Source organism: Trichoderma breve, assembly GCF_028502605.1.
Source record: "Trichoderma breve strain T069 chromosome 7 map unlocalized scaffold00007, whole genome shotgun sequence".
Classification (NCBI taxonomy): Eukaryota; Fungi; Ascomycota; class Sordariomycetes; order Hypocreales; family Hypocreaceae; genus Trichoderma; species Trichoderma breve.
In genome coordinates this window covers 1391950-1410590 of record NW_026611593.1, presented here as the reverse complement: position 1 = coordinate 1410590, position 18641 = coordinate 1391950, and the positions used below count along the sequence as shown (strand labels likewise).

Here is an 18641-nt window from a genome sequence, read left to right as displayed (position 1 = left end):
AGGGAGTATCAAGAAAAGGAGTTAGAGTACAGTACGCCAAATAGGACGTACTGCCATCGGCCCTCTTGTTCGGCATTTATTCCTCAACAGTCTATTCAGGGAGACATAGCAGTCTGTACAAAATGTCGAAAAAAGACTTGCACTCATTGCAAGGGCAAATCTCATAAGAAGGATCACTGTCCTGAAGATGCGGCAACCTTGGATCTTCTCCGTATTGCGTCGGAGAATGGCTGGCAGAGATGTTACTCATGCCGTACGCTAGTTGACTTGAGCACAGGATGCAACCATATAAGTACATCGCGACATCCTTTTACATGTAATCACATCCGACTAACAGCTCGACAGCATGCCGCTGCGGCGCCCAGTTTTGTTATGTATGTGGAAAGGAGTGGAAAACGTGTGCATGTGATCAGTGGGATGAAAATCGGCTGGTCAATCGAGCAAATGTTGTCGTTGATCGGGATGCAGCTGGACGTCAACTGGAGAGAGAGCAGCGGGCTGTTCTCGTGGAACAGGCAAGAGACAACTTGATTCAAAACCATCAGTGCGTGCATCGGCACTGGAGACCTCGCCTGGACCTCGTTCGATGCGATGAGTGTCATCAACAGCCGCCGGACTGCGTCTACGAATGCCGTGATTGTCGTATTCTAGGCTGCCGAATGTGCCGGTACAATCGTGTGAGAATAATACGGGATGTGAGAACAATACCGGAGGTGAGAATAATTATGGAGGTTGAATGAAAGAGGTCAGGATCTCGAGTTCAAGTCTCTATGATAGAATTGGACTAAACAATCCAGAGCATCATCCTCCTCACCTTGGTATTTAGAAATTTGAGAAGAGATGCAAAGATTTACCACTACCCTCGTTTTCCTCTCCACGAATTGATTAGCCAACAAAATAATTTAGCTCAAGCATCATTGTTAAGCTTATCCTGTCGACTCCAATAATCCCCACTCCCTCAGCCGTCTTCCCCATTCTGTCAGTCGGTCAAGCAAAAGGCCATCAAAAGTCCCGGTAAGCCGCCACCTGAAAAGCTGCCAAGCCAATCGAGTCCCTGCTAACACAGTCTCAGCTCCGAAGCTCACTGCCTCGGTCTATTGGCTTTCTCCCCCAAAATCCATGTCCTGTCAGTCACGCTCTTTGTCTTGGTACCTGCAGAATCGGGCATGGCTCCCGGAGCTTGGTCCCGAACGTCGGTGGCCGATCGATATTCGGGCAAAACGTGTTGTAAATGAATGGATCTGGTGGCATCGATATTTCTGAACGGGCAGGTCGATAGGCGCTACGCAAAGCTGCCAAGAATGCCATGTTCCAGGCCTGAAAGGTCTAGTCCGCCGTGGAATGTAATGAATAGTACTTTGTTAGACAAATAGAAATGCGCATGATGCAAATAAATATCTTGGCGGTATTAGAACAAAAAGGCGTCTGTGGCCACCTTGATTGATTCTCACCGTTGAGGAAACAGAAACATCACTCGGCAGCATGATGGCAGTCAAGTCGTTTGTCGCTCTCGCAGCCGTCTTGGGCCCGGCTGCTGCCATCTCAATTGCCGAGATCAATGGCGACCGCTACATTTCGCCTTTCAAAGACAAGACCGTCACCGACATCAAGGGTCTTGTGACGGCGACCAATAGCAATGGCATCTTTCTTAGATCCACGGAGCCTGATGAGAATCCCGCCACCTCTGAGGGCCTCTTCGTGTTCAACAGCGCTGCTGCGAAGACGGTGAAAGTCGGCGACATTATCACTCTAGACGGCCTAGTCGTAGAGTATCGGTGTGTTTAATCGTATCCTACCGCTTCAGTCGCGAAACTGACAATAATCGAACAACTTAGATCAAACGCTAATTACATCTACCTGACTGAAATCAACAAGCCCACAAACATCAAAGTCGTCTCATCCGGAAACGAAGTGAAGCCACTCGTCATCGGCGTCGACACTTCGTTTCCTCCAACCAAAGATTTCTCTAGTTTAGATCAAGGTGGAATCTTTGGGGTTCCTAATGCTGTGGCCAACATCTCCAGCACGAATCCCCAACTCCAGCCTGACTTGTACGGCCTTGATTTCTGGGAGAGCCTTTTAGGGGAGTACGTCACCATCAAAGATGCCTACCAAATCAGCCGCCCCAACAACTTTGGTGACGTCTACATCCGTGGCAACTGGCCTGTCACAGGCCTCAATGCCCACGGCGGTCTGACTATGCTGGAGGGTGATGCCAATCCCGAAGTCATCACCATTGGCACTCCCCTCGACGGATCCAAAAACCCGCTTGATACTCGAATGGGCGACTACCTGGGCGACATTTCTGGTGTTGTCTATAACGATTTTGGATCCTACCGTCTGCTTCCTCTTACTCACCTGTCTCCCCTCAAGAATGCAACCACCGACTTTCCCGCCGTCTCTTTCAACAGCACTGGTGATTGTCTCGGTATTACTGTTGGCGATTATAACACCGAAAATTTGATGCCCGACTCCCCTCACCTGCCTCTCGTTGTCGACCACATCGTGAACAAACTGCGCACTCCTGATCTCATCTTCCTCCAAGAAGTACAGGACAATTCTGGTAACAAAAATGACGGCATTGTTGACGCCAACGTCACCCTAACCACTCTCGCATCCAAGATCGAAGAGGCTTCAGGCATCGTCTACGATTTTGCAGAAATTAGCCCCATCAACAACAAAGACGGCGGAGAGCCCGGCGGCAACATTCGCCAGGCTTACTTCTATCGCTCTGACGTCCTTCAGCTGTACAAGCCCAATCTCGGCGGAAGTCTTGATGTCAATGAGGTTCTCGACGGCCCAGAGCTGAAGTACAACCCCGGTCGAATCGATCCCCTCAACGCCGCCTGGGATAGCAGCCGCAAGCCACTGGCAGCCGCGTGGAAGACCGTAAAGGGCACCAAAAAGGTCTTCTTCACTATTAACGTCCATCTGGTCAGCAAGGGCGGCTCAACTTCTCTATCAGGTGACCTTCGTCCACCTGTAAACCAAGGAGTCGAGAAGCGAACTTTACAGACCAGCATCGTCGCGGTATGTTCCTGATTTTTCTTTTTAACCTGGAGTCTACTAGAGTACTGACATGAGTATGATAGGAATTTGTCGCCGAGATTCTCAGCCAGGATCCTACGGCCAATATCCTCGTTGCGGGTGACTTCAACGAGTACTCCCAAGTCGACCCTCTCACCACATTCTCTTCCATATCTGGCCTCACTGATCTCGATGAAGTGGTTGGAATTGATCCAGTAGAGAGATATACGTATCTTTTCGACATGAACACCGAGGAGCTGGATCACATGTATGTAAGCGAGGGATTGCACCGGGACGCCAAGTATGAGCATTTGCATTTGAATACCTGGCAGAATAACGATGACCAGGTCAGCGACCACGACCCTAGTGTCGCAAGACTCAATCTCTGTGGTTGTTCGTCTAAGAAGACGAAGCAGAGTAACTAGACTTGAGAGAAAAGGTAAAAGGATGTACTATAGATTACAAATTCGTTGTTATATAAAGGCAAATATTGCTAAGATGAGTTACGGTATCCATTCAACCATTGATGAAGGATTTTCGGTTCATTACATGAAACCTCCTATTCTAGGACCTTGGTAATGCTTCCTAGCAAACACAATCCAGTTCACAACCACGACAATGGCAATCACCGCCAGAACTACAACGGCGTAGTCTAAAATGAAACGTCAGCATATCTCGCTCTTCTAGAATGCGGATCAAATAATCTTTGGTAAGTTGCCAACTTACTCATATTGCTGCCAGTAACTGGCAAAACGCTCGGAAACGTGAAGAAGACGGTTTCGATAACCGCTGCAATAACCGTTCCAATGTTACAAGCCCAACCCAGTATCTCGGGCACCTTGAATGCTCTCTTGCGAGGAAGCACTTTTTCACTTCTCCCGCGATATATTAGCAGCACAGCCGGGATTGCGAACGAAAGCATCTGCATCAAGGAGAACACCCCGACGAGTGAATTAAACGCTGCCGAGGAGCCCAAGCTGACGCATCCGCACACAAATATCAGCCCTGCATCGAGAATAAGGGCAGCCACAGGGATATCGCCAAGCGTCGGGGACAACTTCTCAAATTGAGAGGAAAATACAAGACCGCGGTCACGGGCTAGGGCCCAAATGAGACGAGATGTTGTCTGCTGCGTGGCGACGAGGATGAATGTGAAGATTACGATGCCAACAATAAGAAAGACTGTGGCGGCGGTATCGGATCTGCTAGCTATGCGCCAGAGTTTATATATCGGCACCCTGTCAAATTTGCATGCTCTTGGTCAGTGATCTGTACGTTTACCACGAATAGAAAGAATATAGACAGCGGGAGACTGACGGGTCATTGGCAAAAAGGTCCAAGCTGGGGATACAATATGTCATGGCCACAGAAAAGACAAAGCCAGAGAAGAAGCCAATTCCAATTGTAGACATGAGCGCCTTTGGCACTGTCCTAGAAGCATCAAGCGTCTCTTCCGCGAGATGTAGGGCAGAGTCTAGTCCTCCATACATGTATGCATGGGTGGTGAGACCCGTGAAGAAGGATACCACGGGAGGCCATCCTGACGACGGCTCAAAGTTGGTCCATACCCATGTCGACGACTGCTTATCGCCTCGGGCAAGGCAAACAATCGATATAGTAATGAAGGTTGACAAAGTCAAGAAGACTATTTATCGGTTATGAACAAATCCATTATGCATTTGTTGAGTGCCAAACAAAAAATGACTTACACGCCGCGTCATGAATCCATCGAGTCCGTTTCAGCACGAACAAATTGTAGCCTAGGGCAAAGACATTGAGCCCCTGAGATATAAGAAACAGCTGCCAGGAATTCGCCTTGTATCCGCTGTAAAACTCGGCTATCGAAGCAATGCACAAACTCGTAATACTAGCCACGCTTGTGGAACATATGATCCACGAAACCGTCGCTATCATACCGCAGATATAGGACATGGATCGATTGAACCTCTTGGGCGCCATGATGCTCGTGAAGTGATACTGTCCACCTGCTGTCGGATAAACACTCGCAAGCTCAGCGAGTGTGACGGCTGCAGACACATACATGGCCGTGATGACAAAGTTGCCATAGATCAGCGAGACGGGACCTCCAGCTGTTAGAGCAGCCGAAAACGCGGTAGCGACGCCTGCCCAGCTGTTGGGAATGTTGAAGCCGAGAGCTATGATTTGAAAAGGTCCAATATCACGCGGCACAGCTTGAGGGTTGAGCTGGATCAACTCGACAGTCTGGCCGGTGCTTTCGGTAGTTGCTTGTTCCAGCGCATTTTCATGCTCCACTTTATCAGGCAATTTGTCCTCTGTCTGATCCATTTTCGCACAATATGAAGCTCGATGTATTCAAGATTTATGTGATGGGAGATATCTTGCGGGGAGATTGGGCAATGGTATATCAACTATTCACTCTGAGATGGGAATCAGGCAAAGAAAAACATTGTCCACAGGATGCAAAAGGGGGAGTCTCAGTCCATCTTTTATCACCGGCAAGAATAGTCCGACTATCTGGATCGTTTGCCAGATTATAGACATGGTTCCCTGTGCCATGTCTCAGTTGATGTTGGCAAGACACGGAGGGCAAAGTCTGGATCCTGATATGATGAGCGTGCATCGCCACCAAGTATTCCGTATGGCTGGGAGATTTGCAGATTGGGCTGGCTGACAGGATGTACGGATTGGAATATTGACCATGAAAAGTGTCTGTACAACTGGAGATCTTTGGACGATAGCCACATATCAAGATATCTGTGGATATTGGGCTAATCATACAGACGGGAAAATGTCTGGCTTACTGTCAATAACCCCGCCAACATCATGTTGTGATACATGGAATCGATGTAATGGGAGAAGCACGGCTAGTGAATGAGTACAAAGCAATTTCCGCCGTATGTGTGACACGGCCGCTTTTCAAAGTTGGAATTGTACCTGGCTGAGACAGATGGCTTATTCAAACCAAGTCGGCTTATCAGTTTGTATTACCCTGTGCTTGATTGCCTGTCTCATGATATCAGTTCATTCGGTGCAAATACCATCATTTGCGAGAGTTTCCAGCGGAAAGGGAGTTAACATGACATGCTGCTCACGGCTGATGGCTATCAGTCTGATGTATCGGGCTTCAAAGTGCTTGAATGAACCAAGGGGGATAGCATCATCATCAACCACGATATCATGCTGCTGCCATACATTGCGCTATGAAGATGACAGTTTCACTTTCGTATTGGAACTCCGATTTCGTAGGTCATCTGCAGGCATGGTAGCAATGATACGATAGCAATATACCACATGTCTCAAACGAGGAGAGAAGGAGGGTAAATGGAAAAATTCTCTCGTCGTCGAACGTGACGTCTCCATGCCCATAACGGCGACTCTCTGGAAAACAGGAAAAAGAGATTCCTATTCTCTTTTCCGAGAAAAGACCATCGCAGCAATCATCATTCGAGGCGCAGTTTGCAGGCGAATCCTTTGTCGCCCCTTGCATCCAGACATCTTAGATTCATCCCTCGTAATCAGCGGCTAGCCAATGATTCGATCTTGCTCGACCAGTCTGTGGCACGTCGGGTTGCGGTCGCTTCGGCCCCCGGCCTCGATGATAAGCACCAGCAATCAATCACGCCTCATCTGCGATGCAGTTGGACGCCATGCAGCGCAGCGAATCTCGGTGCTGTAAACTGCAACCCTCCCACCGGCGCCTGACCCGACTCTGGTGCCATCCCCGCCGCTTCTCCACACGCACCAGGACGCTAGATACGGCACCAACATGTTCCAGCTTTGTGGCTAGAAGGACACGCAGTTTCATCTGAGTAAAGGTCTCCTGCGACAGGATCCTACAGTACACGGTTGGGAGCCGCCAGGAGATTATCTCCTTGGCAAACGGGCTGTGGCGATTGTGATTGGCACGAGGACTGGCGAATCCTGCGCCAGATAGCTAGATGTCACTGTGAAGATGGAAATTAGCCGTTACATGTCCCCTGTTCCGAGGTTCCGCATCGTATCGTCACAACTAGCGGCATTGGTGGCTCGAGGCCAGAGCTGGACGGTCCGTGCCCAACTATGGATGCTACAGGCAGTTAGCTTGTCGATGTCACAGATCTTGACGGATGGGCGGAAGACACGGGCTAGGAGAGCTCCACGACTGTCTTGCTTTGACCTTTTGAAGCATTAGGATGGCAAACGTTGTAAGTACTCGTACGAATAATGTTCGCTCAATCGTGGATTGCTTCAGGGCAGCACAGCGGCATTGCTGCAACAGGATAGAATCAACAGCAATCGACAGACCCGGAGTTCGGCTGCTCGCCAGCTTTCCGATTCCGTGGTTCCCCAACATTCGCTTGGTCGCGTGCAGGGTTCGGTTCGGCTGCCTCGCAGGACACTCTTGCAGGACATCAAGCAGAAGTGGCATGTGAAGTGAGGAGTAATTCGATTGATGCCAAAATAGACTCGAGCCGATCGTGAAGCAGCAGCTAACACTCGTGCTGCATTCCCCGTGACTGCTTAGCACCCTGTGGCGTCCCCCGGCGAGAATCATGGAGGGCAAAGAGGCCGAAGGACAACGATGGGTGTTGGTTTGGTTGAGACTGAGACAGCTTGAAAGACACCAGACCCAAACCAAAAAAGTTCCCCAGCGCTATGCAAGCCATGCCGCTGGCCGCTAAACTCCTCCGGGCATGTCCTCCAGCAGCCACCAAACCGCCTAAAGGTGATTCGCGTATTTCAATCCTAGCGACTGCAGCAGCCTGTAAAGAGCAGCTCTTTGGCTTCCATCCATGTTGGTCCATTCCATAGCCCGAGCTTTATTTCCCTCGCCCGTAACTCTGTCCTCGCATGTTTACATACCACACCTCAAATAGCTCTGCTTGGTGGCTGCAGCTCTCCGTCCACTCAATTCCTACGCCCTTTGGTCGGCTCATGTGCTGCTTGGTTTTTGCCTCGGCCGATCGCCAATGTCTTGGTAAATAGGCTTGCAGTTCGCATTGCGTAAACTGCGTGGTCGACGGAATCGCTGGCAGGTCCCGCACACGAGCAACTCAGGCCGCCAACAGGATCCGACATTCGGGGCTCAGCAAGAAAAGACGAAGACAAAACTGGACTGAGAATAACAGTCAAGTTGATGAGGGCAATAAGAAACGAATAATCGAGGCGGTGGATGTCTTAACTCTCCTCCCGGGGTTGGCTGGCGACTGCTTCGAAGCATCTGAAGCGTGAAACCAGCTGCCTGACACTTGCGCCAGTCCGCCAGATCGACAGCCCTCTGAAGGCGTTTGTTTCAGATAAAGGAGAAAAAGGTCGCCTCCGGAAGTTTTCAATTTTACAAAAGCACAATGGCAAGCGCCTCAAAGGAACTAGGCGAGGGCATCACAACCACAGATGCCACAATGGCCGACACCGTCGAAACCCCTCGCAGTGGCGTCTTCCACAAGTTGTCCAACTCGGCCGGCAGCACTGATGCCCTGCGCTTCTGGCGCTCCAAGAAAGACTCGTCGCAGGAATTCAGCCTCCAGGAACGCGATACCCTCAGCAGCGACGAGCGGAATCCTGATGTCGAGAATGGCACGTCGACCGAGTACCGCACGTATAAGCGGCGATGGTTTGGCCTCATCCAGCTCACGCTTATGAACATTATGGTGTCTTGGGGAGTAAGTTGAGCAATCATGACTAAACATGGGACAACTTCATGTTCATGATCATGGCCTATCTTTCGTCCGAGTTCCAAGCACAGCAGCTAACACCGTCTCCAGTGGCTCACCTACGCTCCCGTCGTCGACAACTCTGCCGCCTACTACAACGTCAGCTCCTCAGCAATCAACTGGCTCAGCACCGCCTTCTTCCTCTCCTTTGTCGCCATCTTTCCCCTGTCCATCTGGATCGTCAACCGCGGATTCAAGTACGGCTTCATGTCCGCTGCCGTGTTGCTCATCGTCGGTAACTGGATCCGTTACGCCGGCTCGACCAAGAAATCGGGTGGCATCTACGCCTGCGCAATGGTTGGTGAGATCTTGATTGGCTTCGCCCAACCGTTTGTCCTGGCCACACCCGCCAAGTACTCCGATCTTTGGTTCACCCACCGTGGGCGTGTGGCTGCGACTGCTCTGGCCAGTTTGGCAAACCCGTTGGGTGCAGCCCTTGGGCAGCTGATTAACCCTCTGTGGGTGAACTCGTCTCGCGACGTCTCTCAGATGGTGCTCTACGTCGCTATCATTGTAAGCTCCGTCTCCCGTACCGTCCAATTTATAAAACAAGTTTGAACTGACACCCTTTAGTCCACTGCCTGCTCAGTTACCGCGTTCTTCATCCCCGCCAAACCACCCACCCCCGTAGGAGCCTCCTCAGAAACGCCCAAGATGCCTCTCTTCCCAGCCATCCGAACTGCCATCCGCTCCCTTGAATTGTGGCTCGTCTTTGGCACCTTTTCGGTCTACGTCGGCCTCTTCAACGCCGTGTCCAGTCTCCTCAACCAGATCCTCGTCCCATACGGCTTCACCGATGACCAAGCAGGCATTGGCGGCGCAGTCCTCATCGTCGTAGGCCTCGTTACAGCAGCCATCACGTCTCCCATCCTCGACCGCACGAAGCACTTCCTACTCTCGATCAAGATTATCATTCCAATCGTGGCCGCGTGCTTCATCGTCTTCATCTGGATGCCCGAGACTCGCGGTCTTGCCGGCCCATACGTCATCCTCGCCATCATCGGAGCAGGGTGCTTTGCCCTTGTGCCCATCGCCGTCGAGTTCCTTGCCGATCTGAGTCATCCAATCAGCCCGGAAGTCACGTCCACCGCTGCTTGGGCCGGTGGTCAGTTCTTCGGTGCCATTTTCGTCATTGTCAGCGACCCTCTCGTGGCTGGAGCCGATGGCAATCCTCCCAAGAACATGAAGAAGTTTCTCATCTTCCAGGCTGTCCTCGCCGTGGCTGCGGCGCCCCTGGTTCTCGTCTTGGGCTGGTTTGGGCGGAAAGACAAGGTGGTTTTACGGAGACTGCATCCCAGTCAGGGGGAATCATGAGACGTCATCACCTCATCTTGTACTTCCTAAAACCTCTTCACACCTACGAAAAGAAAAACAAAAACCAACAAAACATATCACGAACACTACAACCTCATGCCGAATCTTTTCCATCCACCAGACCTCGTTTTTCCCGTCTTGATATCCTGAATGTGTGTATGAGTGACCACTACGAAAAAAAAGGGGGGAGGGTATATATGTCATCTTCCGATATCTCTAAATCTTTCAAAGGCCGGCAGAGTGAGGGCCAAGGACTGAAGAGTTGGTCCTTGGTTTAATGTTTATGGTGGCAGTAGTATTAGTTGAATTACGCTCGCATCTTTGATACCAGACACGTCTGAAAATTTATACCCTTTTCTTTCTCAATCGCTATCTGTCCCAGGTATATCCCTGTGTGTATTAAATCCCATCATTAAAAGAACGTTTCCAGCAAATAACTGCTTGAAGCAAGCAACATAAATAAGGTATCAAAGTCATGTCTAGTTTTTATCCAGTTTTATAATCTTAGCCCACTGATGCCTCAACCTCTCCATCTCCTGCCACGCCCTGGCCCCCTCCACCTCAAACTCAATCAGCGCTTCCTTCGTGACGTTCTTCGTCCCTAGCCGTCTTCCCACCGACTTGTGCAACAGCCCCTTGGCCGTGTCGGCCGCAATCGTCTCGTCTGTCTCTGGCTTGCCTTCCCACCCCCAGCCTTCGACCTCTGTTTTCTTCACGGTTGACTCTAGATGCCTGTTACAGCTGCTCCCCCATTTAACGCGATCTGCCTGCACTTCGTCAAGAGCCGCCTGGTCCTGCAGCGTAAGCCAAGCCGCCGAAGCAGCTCCCCTGTATCCATCAACAGGATGCCACGGCGATCCGATCCAACGCGCAATAACAAGAGCAAGTTCATACGCCCAAAACAGGAACCACGGCACAGGGAACAACGTACTAGCCACAACACCAGGGTGCGTGACATACATCTTCGGCGGAACGGGCTTCTCAGCAGCATCCCCACCCGACTCCTCATCCATAGTCAAAAAAGGTCCCGAGAACGGTCTAACAGAAGGAAGGCTATACGTCAAGGCAATGATATCGGTGAGACGCTTGGCGGATTCGTACGCGGCAGGCTTGAGGAAGCACTGCATGTCGTCGGGGTTATAGACTTCGCGAATGGCCTCGATGCTGGAGGACCAGACGATGCGGCCGCGAGATTCGCTGGTAGAGCGGCGAGAGAGAAGTGGTAGCAGCTGGTGGGCGAGAATGTAATGGCCGAAGACGCAGGCGCAAAAGACTTCGCCGAGGAGAGGCTTCTCGGGCTATATCAACAAACGTTAGCAGGGGTTTGTAAAACCAAAACAAAAGACTTCAGCAGCCAAGTATCAAACTTACGTATCCGTAGCTCTGCTGCTCATTCAGTATACACGTCGCCAAAGAATTCTTGAAGGTCGGATACGTCACGGCCTGCACCAGTCCCTGCGACAAAATCTTCCAACAGGCCAAAGGGTAATTACATCCCGACCACCCTCCATACGCCGCATTGAAAATCACCGTGTCCAGCCGCGGAATCCTCACATTCCTCAGATACTCCCCCTCCAGGCCCTCCGGGTTGCTCACCGTCTCGCCCACCAGCCGCGCCGCAAAGGCATACACGCCAGGCAAGTCGCACAGGTCCAGCGACAGACTCAGCACGTGGATGCGCCGCGTCGCGTCCTGCCAGTTATACCCTTCGCCCGCCCTGGACCGTAACGCCGTCGAGGTCTTCGCCGCCAGCTCGGCGTGTGCGCGGAGGGCCTGGATGGCTGCCAGGGATTTGGAGGGCGATCGCGTCGTGGGGATGAGGATCAGGTGAGCCTTGAGCGACCGCGTCGCCAGGAACTCGTCGATCAGGCGCTGTCCCGTGCCGAGACCGATGCCGCTGCATGTCGCGCAGACAAGTCAGCAAATGATGCCCATTCCATCAGAGGAATACAATATTGCAAATTGCAGGATTGGAGGATGGGAAAAGGGAATAATAATAAGCACTATTAACCTACCTGTTGGCACCCGTAATCAGCACAAACAGCTGCTCTTCTGGCCCAACCAGCTCCCACGGCGCCACTGCCGCTCCTCCTGCTGCTGATGCCTCCATCACCATCTTCGAGTCCCGGTTCTGGTTTCAATCTAAGATCCCCAATCTTTGCGTGTTGCTTCCAGTCCGAAGCACCAGCGTGCTGCCTCGCCAAAAGAAAAGAAGTTGCCTCACTAAAAGAAAGCTGAGAAGTTGCAGTGGCCCGATTTTTAAGTTCTTATGGGAGCTGTTCAACGCTGGAGTTTTGGGGGGCTGAGCGCTAGGAGCTGCGTATGTTGGCTTTTTATTAGTGCCGTTAAAAAAAAAGGCTGCTCGCCATAGGAATCAATGGATGGATGGATCGTATTTGTCCCTTGCAGCCGGGTGGCTTTTTTTTCCCCTCCCAGCCGTGTGTCCCCTATTTCTGTCTCACCCCACCATCATCAGGTGCGGGACGGATGAATTTAAAAAGAAAAACGTGTGGTTCGGGGTAAAACAAAATGCATCTCGACGCGGCCAATTATTAATCGGATGGCTCTAATTCCGAGAGCCAGCTGTAATGTTCTAACGCAGCCATTGCAATCATTGATGCAGTGCTCCCCGTGAGGTGGCAGAAGCTAACATGCTCAACTACACTCTCATTCACATGTGCGCGTCCGTATACTACCTTACTCTACTAACATATCACTGTCTATGATGTCTTCCATTTTCCACGCCAACGTCATTGCCAACAATCAACTGCAAAGCTAATAATTTCACATCGTATCACAGTATATCTACATTGTAATTATTGACATTTCAGGGGAGGAAAAAAAAATCTTGCTACCATCTGCCTGTAAATGGAGATTCAATTTAGACACATTCATCGTGGCATATTTTTGCCAATCACTGTCATACATTTCCCCTTCAATATTCCATCAACATTGCCTTTTCCCCTCATCGCTCAAGTTGATGGCCCCCAAAAAAACACATGTTACCACCCCCCGTTGAACTATATCAACTGATGAGTCCATGGCGTTCCCAGTTTATCCGCTTTATACGCTAAAAAAATTCATGCCATCACCATTTACTCCCTTGACTTGGCCTCGCCCTCCCGAACAGCGGCCAGGATGAGATCTTTGGCCTTCTCTACGCCCTCACGAGTGCCCAGAATCTCAATGGCCTCGTCCTTTGCCTGGTCTCGCGGCACCTGGATCTGGCAGTTGCTCTGGTTTCGGATTGACTTGACCTTGCTGCCGTTGGGTCCAATGACGAAACGGTAGGTTCGAGGATCGGGGAGGATAAGGTATCCCGTAGAGTCATTGGCCTTGGCCTGCTCCAGGTTCTTGAGGATCACCTCCTTGGCCTTGGCAACGTTTTCGGCAGTTCCGCGAAGAATCCATGGGATCTCGCCCTCTTCGCCTGCTTCGGCACTGACGACCTTCCAAGAGTGAACATCAGTTGCTGCATCTGCATCATCCGTAATCAGGGGCAGAGCACCCTCAACAGCCCTAGCAGATGGCGTGGGCTTGGCAGGAATGCTCTGGCCGGCGTGGTCCACTGTCACCTGGAAGTTGTTACGAAGCTGGCGGAAGATCTGGCCGTTGTTGGACACGACGTGGTGCACGTTACGGGGGATCTGGAGCGTCTCGCCCTGCTGCTGCTTGATCAGGCCGGAGATGTGCTCCTTGGCCGAGGCAACATTCTCGGGTCGGCCAGTGATCTTGACGCCAGTCTTGCCGTCGCCCTGGCGGGGGATATCGATGGAGACGCTAAACTGCGACTCAAGCTGGCGCTTGGCATCACCTCCTCGTCCGATAAGTGATCGGTGCTGGTCGATTGGCACGTCCACAACCTCAGTCACCTGGTTATCACGCTCGGCAACAATCTCCTGAATTCGCTTGATGATGTTGTGGACTACTTGAGTGCGGCCCTCCACCTTGATGGTGTTGCCATCAGCCTCCTGCTTGGGGAACTGAATGGTTCGGGCAAGAGCGCGGCGATCATCTGAACCGCCGGCTCCGACAACAATGTCGCGGAGGTTGGCACCTAAAGCATTTGTATTAGATTCAAAATTTCTCCATTTTATCATCACCGTTGAAATTGATTACTTACCGCTAGCTCCAATCAGAGCCTTGTGATGCTTCTTGTCCACATCAATTGTTTGCACGATCGTGTCATCAAATGCCGCTCGCTTCTCCTCGAGGATCTGCTGTGCCTTCTTAACTTGGGTTGCGGTTCCCCTGATGAGAATCTCGACAATGGGGGTGTCGCGGTCAGCTGGGACATCGATGCGAGCACCAGTCTGCTGCCTGAGCTCATCCAGAGCAGCACCTCCCTGGCCTATCAGGGAGCCAACTTGCTTCTGTTGCACTCCAATGGTGGCAGTGTGAGAGTGCTCCTCCAAGTACTTGTGCAGCGAGTAAATCTCATCGCGGGCTTCATCGGCACCCTTCTTGGGACCGCGGATAATGACCTCGTCCGGAGCCTGCTGGCGACGGGGTTTGCCAGCGTCGCTTGCCGCATCGGCGCCTGGTTGGTCATCGCCGGCCTTGGCTGATCGAGGGAAGAAGATGAGAACCTTGTATCTGGTCTGCAGGCGGTTGATTTGGCTGCCTCCAGCACCAATTAGCTCCCTGTGGAACTTGGGATCGATCTTGAGAGTGTGGGTTGTCTCATCCGCCAGCGTACGGCTGAGATTCTGAATATATGTTCGGGCCTTCTCAGCCTTGGCTTGAGGTCCCTTGAGCTCCACCTTGCCGTCTTGGACTTGGATCTCGACGTCGAATCGATCACGGAGCTCTTTGATGTTGCTACCACCCTTGCCGATGAGGTGGTTGGCAAACTTCTGGGGGAAGTCAAAAGTCAAGACATGTCCGCGTTCCTTCTCATCAATCTTTTCTTGCTCGATAAAAGCGGTTGCCTTGCTGGCAATCGACTCAACGGCAGACTTGGGTCCTCGCAGAGTAACAGTGGTGCCAAGTTTTCCCACTCGGATGGGGATCTGGGACTCATCGCGACTCTCCTGCTCCTTCTTGATGAATCGGCGCAGCTTCTCGTGGAATTTGACGGGGACGTCAAGAGCCACCTCGCTAAGCTCCTCCTGGTTGTTGATGAGGTCAAGGATGTGCTTTTGGGCAGCATCTAGCGCTTGCTTAAAGGCGCGAGCTTCAGCCTCTGTAGGCTTGACGCGGGGGGGTTGGTAGGCACCCTCAGCAGGGTCAGGGCCCTCAAACACGAGAAGCACGGGGACATTGGCTTCTGATGCTTCCGGAACGACTAGGTGAACACCAAAATCCTCCTTGATCTTTGGTGTAACATTGTTGCGCAAGTGCTGATGGAAGAAGGGGTCGATAGAGACGGTCTGCATACGAGACGGCGGGTGTCCATTGAGAATTGCAGTAATCTCCGACTGGGCACGAATAGCATTCTTACCCTCACGAGAGTACAGCTCCCAGGGCAGGGCGCCGTCTTGAGAGAATGGAGTGTTGATGTGAGTGCTGTAAAGCTTCTCAAGGCGCTCAATCTCCTTACGTTGACGAAGGTATCGAGTGATGTTGGCAGCATGAGCCAAGGCTCCGCCAGGAGCGTTGCGGTGAGATCTTGAAATATCAATGTTGGACATTTGCATACCCATGGCGAGATCCATGGCTCTTTCAAGACCGGCCTGCACCTGGGAGGGAGGTCCAACGACGGTGATCATATCATCATCTTCCTCTGAGGGGAACAGGATGGCACAGCCAGTCTCCTTGAAGAAATCTTCCAGGGGGATACCTCGCTGTCCGATAATGAACTGATGTCGGCCACGTTGGATGGAAAGCTGCTCGGCTTCCAGCTGCTTCTGCAGCTCAGCGGCACGACGCTCAATTTCAGCTCGGGCCTTTTGAACGGCGGCACGGTCACCGGCAAGCAGAATATGCTCGTCATCCGCGCCGGCCGCAGCAAACACGGGTCGCTGACCGGGGGCCGGTGCAACGGGAAGCGGTGCGGATGAGTACAGCTGATGAGTGGGGACGCGGACCTGAACTCCATTGGCCTCCTCCATCGCTTGCGCCAGGGCATTTCCAGGACCGGCAATGAAGGGGTAGAAAGCGGTAGGGATCCCCCGCACCTTGGTTTGAACGTTGGCAACCCGCTCGCCCACAATCTTGAGAATCTCGTCCCGGGCAGAGGCGGCAGAAATAGCATTGCCCTCTACGATGACATCGATGAGAGCCTCGTCATCGTCATCAACCGCCTGGTTCTCTTCGGCCTTGGGCATCTGGATCCTAGCACCCGTCTTCTCCTGGAGAGCCTTAATAGTGGCACCACCCTTGCCAATGATAAATGCGCGGGTAGCCTGGGGAATGGGGACCTTGACATTGACCTTGAAAGCAACATTAGCCAAAGGCAACAACGAACTACGCAGAATTGCACACATACCTTTGTTCCGATCTGGGCAACTAGATCCTTGAGTGCCTGTTGGGCGACTTCCTGAGGGCCAGAAGCCATGAACTTGAGGTGTCCATTGGGAGACTGAGTCATGGTGATGTTGGCACGAGACTTGCGGTTGATGTCCTTGAGGATATCCGGAATTGGGCGTCGAAGTTCGGAACGGGGGCGGAGGAATTGAGGAGCGAGAGTAATTGTTTCGACTCTGCGTCCAGGAATGACCATGGCCGGGGTAGGCGCTTGGGAAACGGGAGTCTCAGCGCCAGATGCCGGAGTCGACGAGCGAGAAACACCGTTGGAACCGCCATTGGCATTGCTCTTAGCGCCCCAGATGGGAGCAACGTTGGGGGCCTTGCCTTTGGGAGCTCCAAGCTCGGGGAACAGCTCGTGTGACTGGGTATCGAGAGCAGCCTGCTTGGGCTTCGCAGCCTTGGCGGCGGGAGCAGATCCAGAAGCAGATGCGTCATCGGCCGACTTGGCGGGCAATTCGTCATCCGGCACGTCCTCAACAGTCACATGGTGCTGTTGAAGACGCTGGGCGACAGACTCCTCGCCAGCATTGGCAATGCCAGCAGGGACAGCTTCTTCGGTAGACATTGTAGAATTCGGCTCGGAAGGATCACAGATGGAAGGATGCTAGATAGACAGGGAGTGTACCGAAACTAACTTGGGAAGCAGCAGACCGTCAGCAAATTGCACGGGAGCACAGGAATCAAGCAGACAGCCATTGCACATCGGGATGCCGGGAATTGACGGCAGAATTCGGCTCAATGGCTGCTGTACAGGTATTTTGTGCAAACTCACCAACTGCAGGATAGGCAAACAAGTACAGACAGGCCGTTAGGCTTTGCGGGTAGCAGCACAAGACAGTTACGTGACGACTTGCTTGATGCTGATGCTTAAAAGTCTGTGGTGTCTAGAACATGGTAAAGACAACCGCAGACGACGAATACCAGAGACCAGAGGGGAAAACCAGGAGACGGGGCGGCAGAGCTGAGCCGAAGCACAAAGGTATAGCACGACGAAGCTTTTGGAAGTTGTTGAGGGTGAGGTGGGAAGTTCGAGGAGCTTCTGGGAATGCCACGATACAACAGGGCTCGGGCGGAGCCACTGCAGTGGCGGCTTGCCAATTGGCACCAATCGCACCACCGCCGAGCCACGGCCGGTACCTAGAGCTCCGTACCGTACCTCTTTGTGCGGGAGTCAAGGCACTGAGGTACCGGTTCTCCAGGGGTACCTCGCCGGTGGCTTGCCCGCCCGCCAAAAAGCGTGGCTACCAGGTACAGGTACTCCAATTGTGTGTAGAAAAATCACGAGAGCGGTCATGTGATTCGCTTCTAGACCCTTCTGTTGGGAGAGACACTGACATGTACCTATGTACCTACCTTATTCATCTGCATCTTATCGTCCTTATCGAGAGAAGCAGGGAAGCAAATGAGGCGAACTGCAAGTAAATGACATTGACGAGCTGTCTTAGCAGTACGAAGTCAACGTGTGTGCTCATATTCTTGTCCGCAAAATCCCATCGACTTTTACATGTAGCACCAGCCAGGCACGAGCATGTATTCTGTAGCGCCGTGCACAATCCCGTCCCTGCAGCTAGAGCGTCACAACGTGGATGTGAGCGCCTGCATGGCTTCGGAAGATTGAATGAAGCCAAGGCAGACATATTGACAGCCACTTGGCGAATCTGTGGCGAATATGCAGCTCCAGGTCTATGAAAGCTTCTATTTACAAGCTTACATTCAATTTGGCTCTGATGTGTAGTTAAGACCCAATGTCATTTATACCTCTATAGCTGAGAATTGCTCTCTCATGCCCTTGGAGAACCAGAGCCGTCTACATTTTCAGTTGATAGTGCCAACTAGCATGCCACCTTTGTTTTTGACACTCTTGAAATTGAAAGTTGAGAGGAAGTAAAAGATAAAAGGTCCATTTCTTTCAATCGAGTCACAGAACTGGGTAATGTGGAATTGTGACAGGCTGCTCTTTTCAGCTGTGTCCCGCTCAGTGGTTGGTTACTGTTGTTATGCTGCTGCCGCGAGAATCTCCTTGATGCAAATGATGTGACTTGGATATACATCAGGAAGGCAAACAGCTCTCACAGCCTAGGTATAATATTGCCAAGGTGGTACATCTTGTAAGTAGCAATTATCGGTCTCAAATTCTACGTGCCGTGAGACATT

General features: G+C 51.9%; 5 protein-coding genes across 5 annotated transcripts; 2 read left to right on the top strand and 3 right to left on the bottom strand.

Annotated features, from left to right (window-relative positions):
• Positions 1-1482: 1482 nt before the first annotated feature.
• On the top strand, positions 1483-3452 carry T069G_10640 (uncharacterized protein; the record flags this gene model as incomplete). The annotated part of the gene is made up of 3 exons (XM_056177850.1): positions 1483-1775; positions 1836-3030; positions 3093-3452. The coding sequence occupies 3 exons, from the start codon at positions 1483-1485 to the stop codon at positions 3450-3452; spliced, it is 1848 nt and encodes a 615-aa protein (XP_056024140.1).
• A 120-nt stretch (positions 3453-3572) lies between these two features.
• Positions 3573-5334, bottom strand: T069G_10639 (amino acid permease domain-containing protein; the record flags this gene model as incomplete). The annotated part of the gene is made up of 5 exons (XM_056177849.1): positions 3573-3679; positions 3754-4265; positions 4345-4672; positions 4737-4865; positions 4944-5334. 5 exons carry the CDS (start codon positions 5332-5334, stop codon positions 3573-3575), a joined length of 1467 nt encoding a protein of 488 aa, XP_056024139.1.
• A 3002-nt stretch (positions 5335-8336) lies between these two features.
• Positions 8337-10016, top strand: T069G_10638 (major facilitator superfamily domain-containing protein; the record flags this gene model as incomplete). The annotated part of the gene is made up of 3 exons (XM_056177848.1): positions 8337-8651; positions 8754-9215; positions 9276-10016. The coding sequence occupies 3 exons, from the start codon at positions 8337-8339 to the stop codon at positions 10014-10016; spliced, it is 1518 nt and encodes a 505-aa protein (XP_056024138.1).
• Positions 10017-10495: 479 nt separating this feature from the next.
• Positions 10496-12132, bottom strand: T069G_10637 (uncharacterized protein; the record flags this gene model as incomplete). Its single annotated transcript, XM_056177847.1, has 3 exons — positions 10496-11314; positions 11388-11913; positions 12032-12132. 3 exons carry the CDS (start codon positions 12130-12132, stop codon positions 10496-10498), a joined length of 1446 nt encoding a protein of 481 aa, XP_056024137.1.
• Positions 12133-13111: 979 nt separating this feature from the next.
• On the bottom strand, positions 13112-17052 carry T069G_10636 (KH domain-containing protein; the record flags this gene model as incomplete). The annotated part of the gene is made up of 4 exons (XM_056177846.1): positions 13112-14073; positions 14140-16045; positions 16136-16390; positions 16447-17052. 4 exons carry the CDS (start codon positions 17050-17052, stop codon positions 13112-13114), a joined length of 3729 nt encoding a protein of 1242 aa, XP_056024136.1.
• Positions 17053-18641: the final 1589 nt, after the last annotated feature.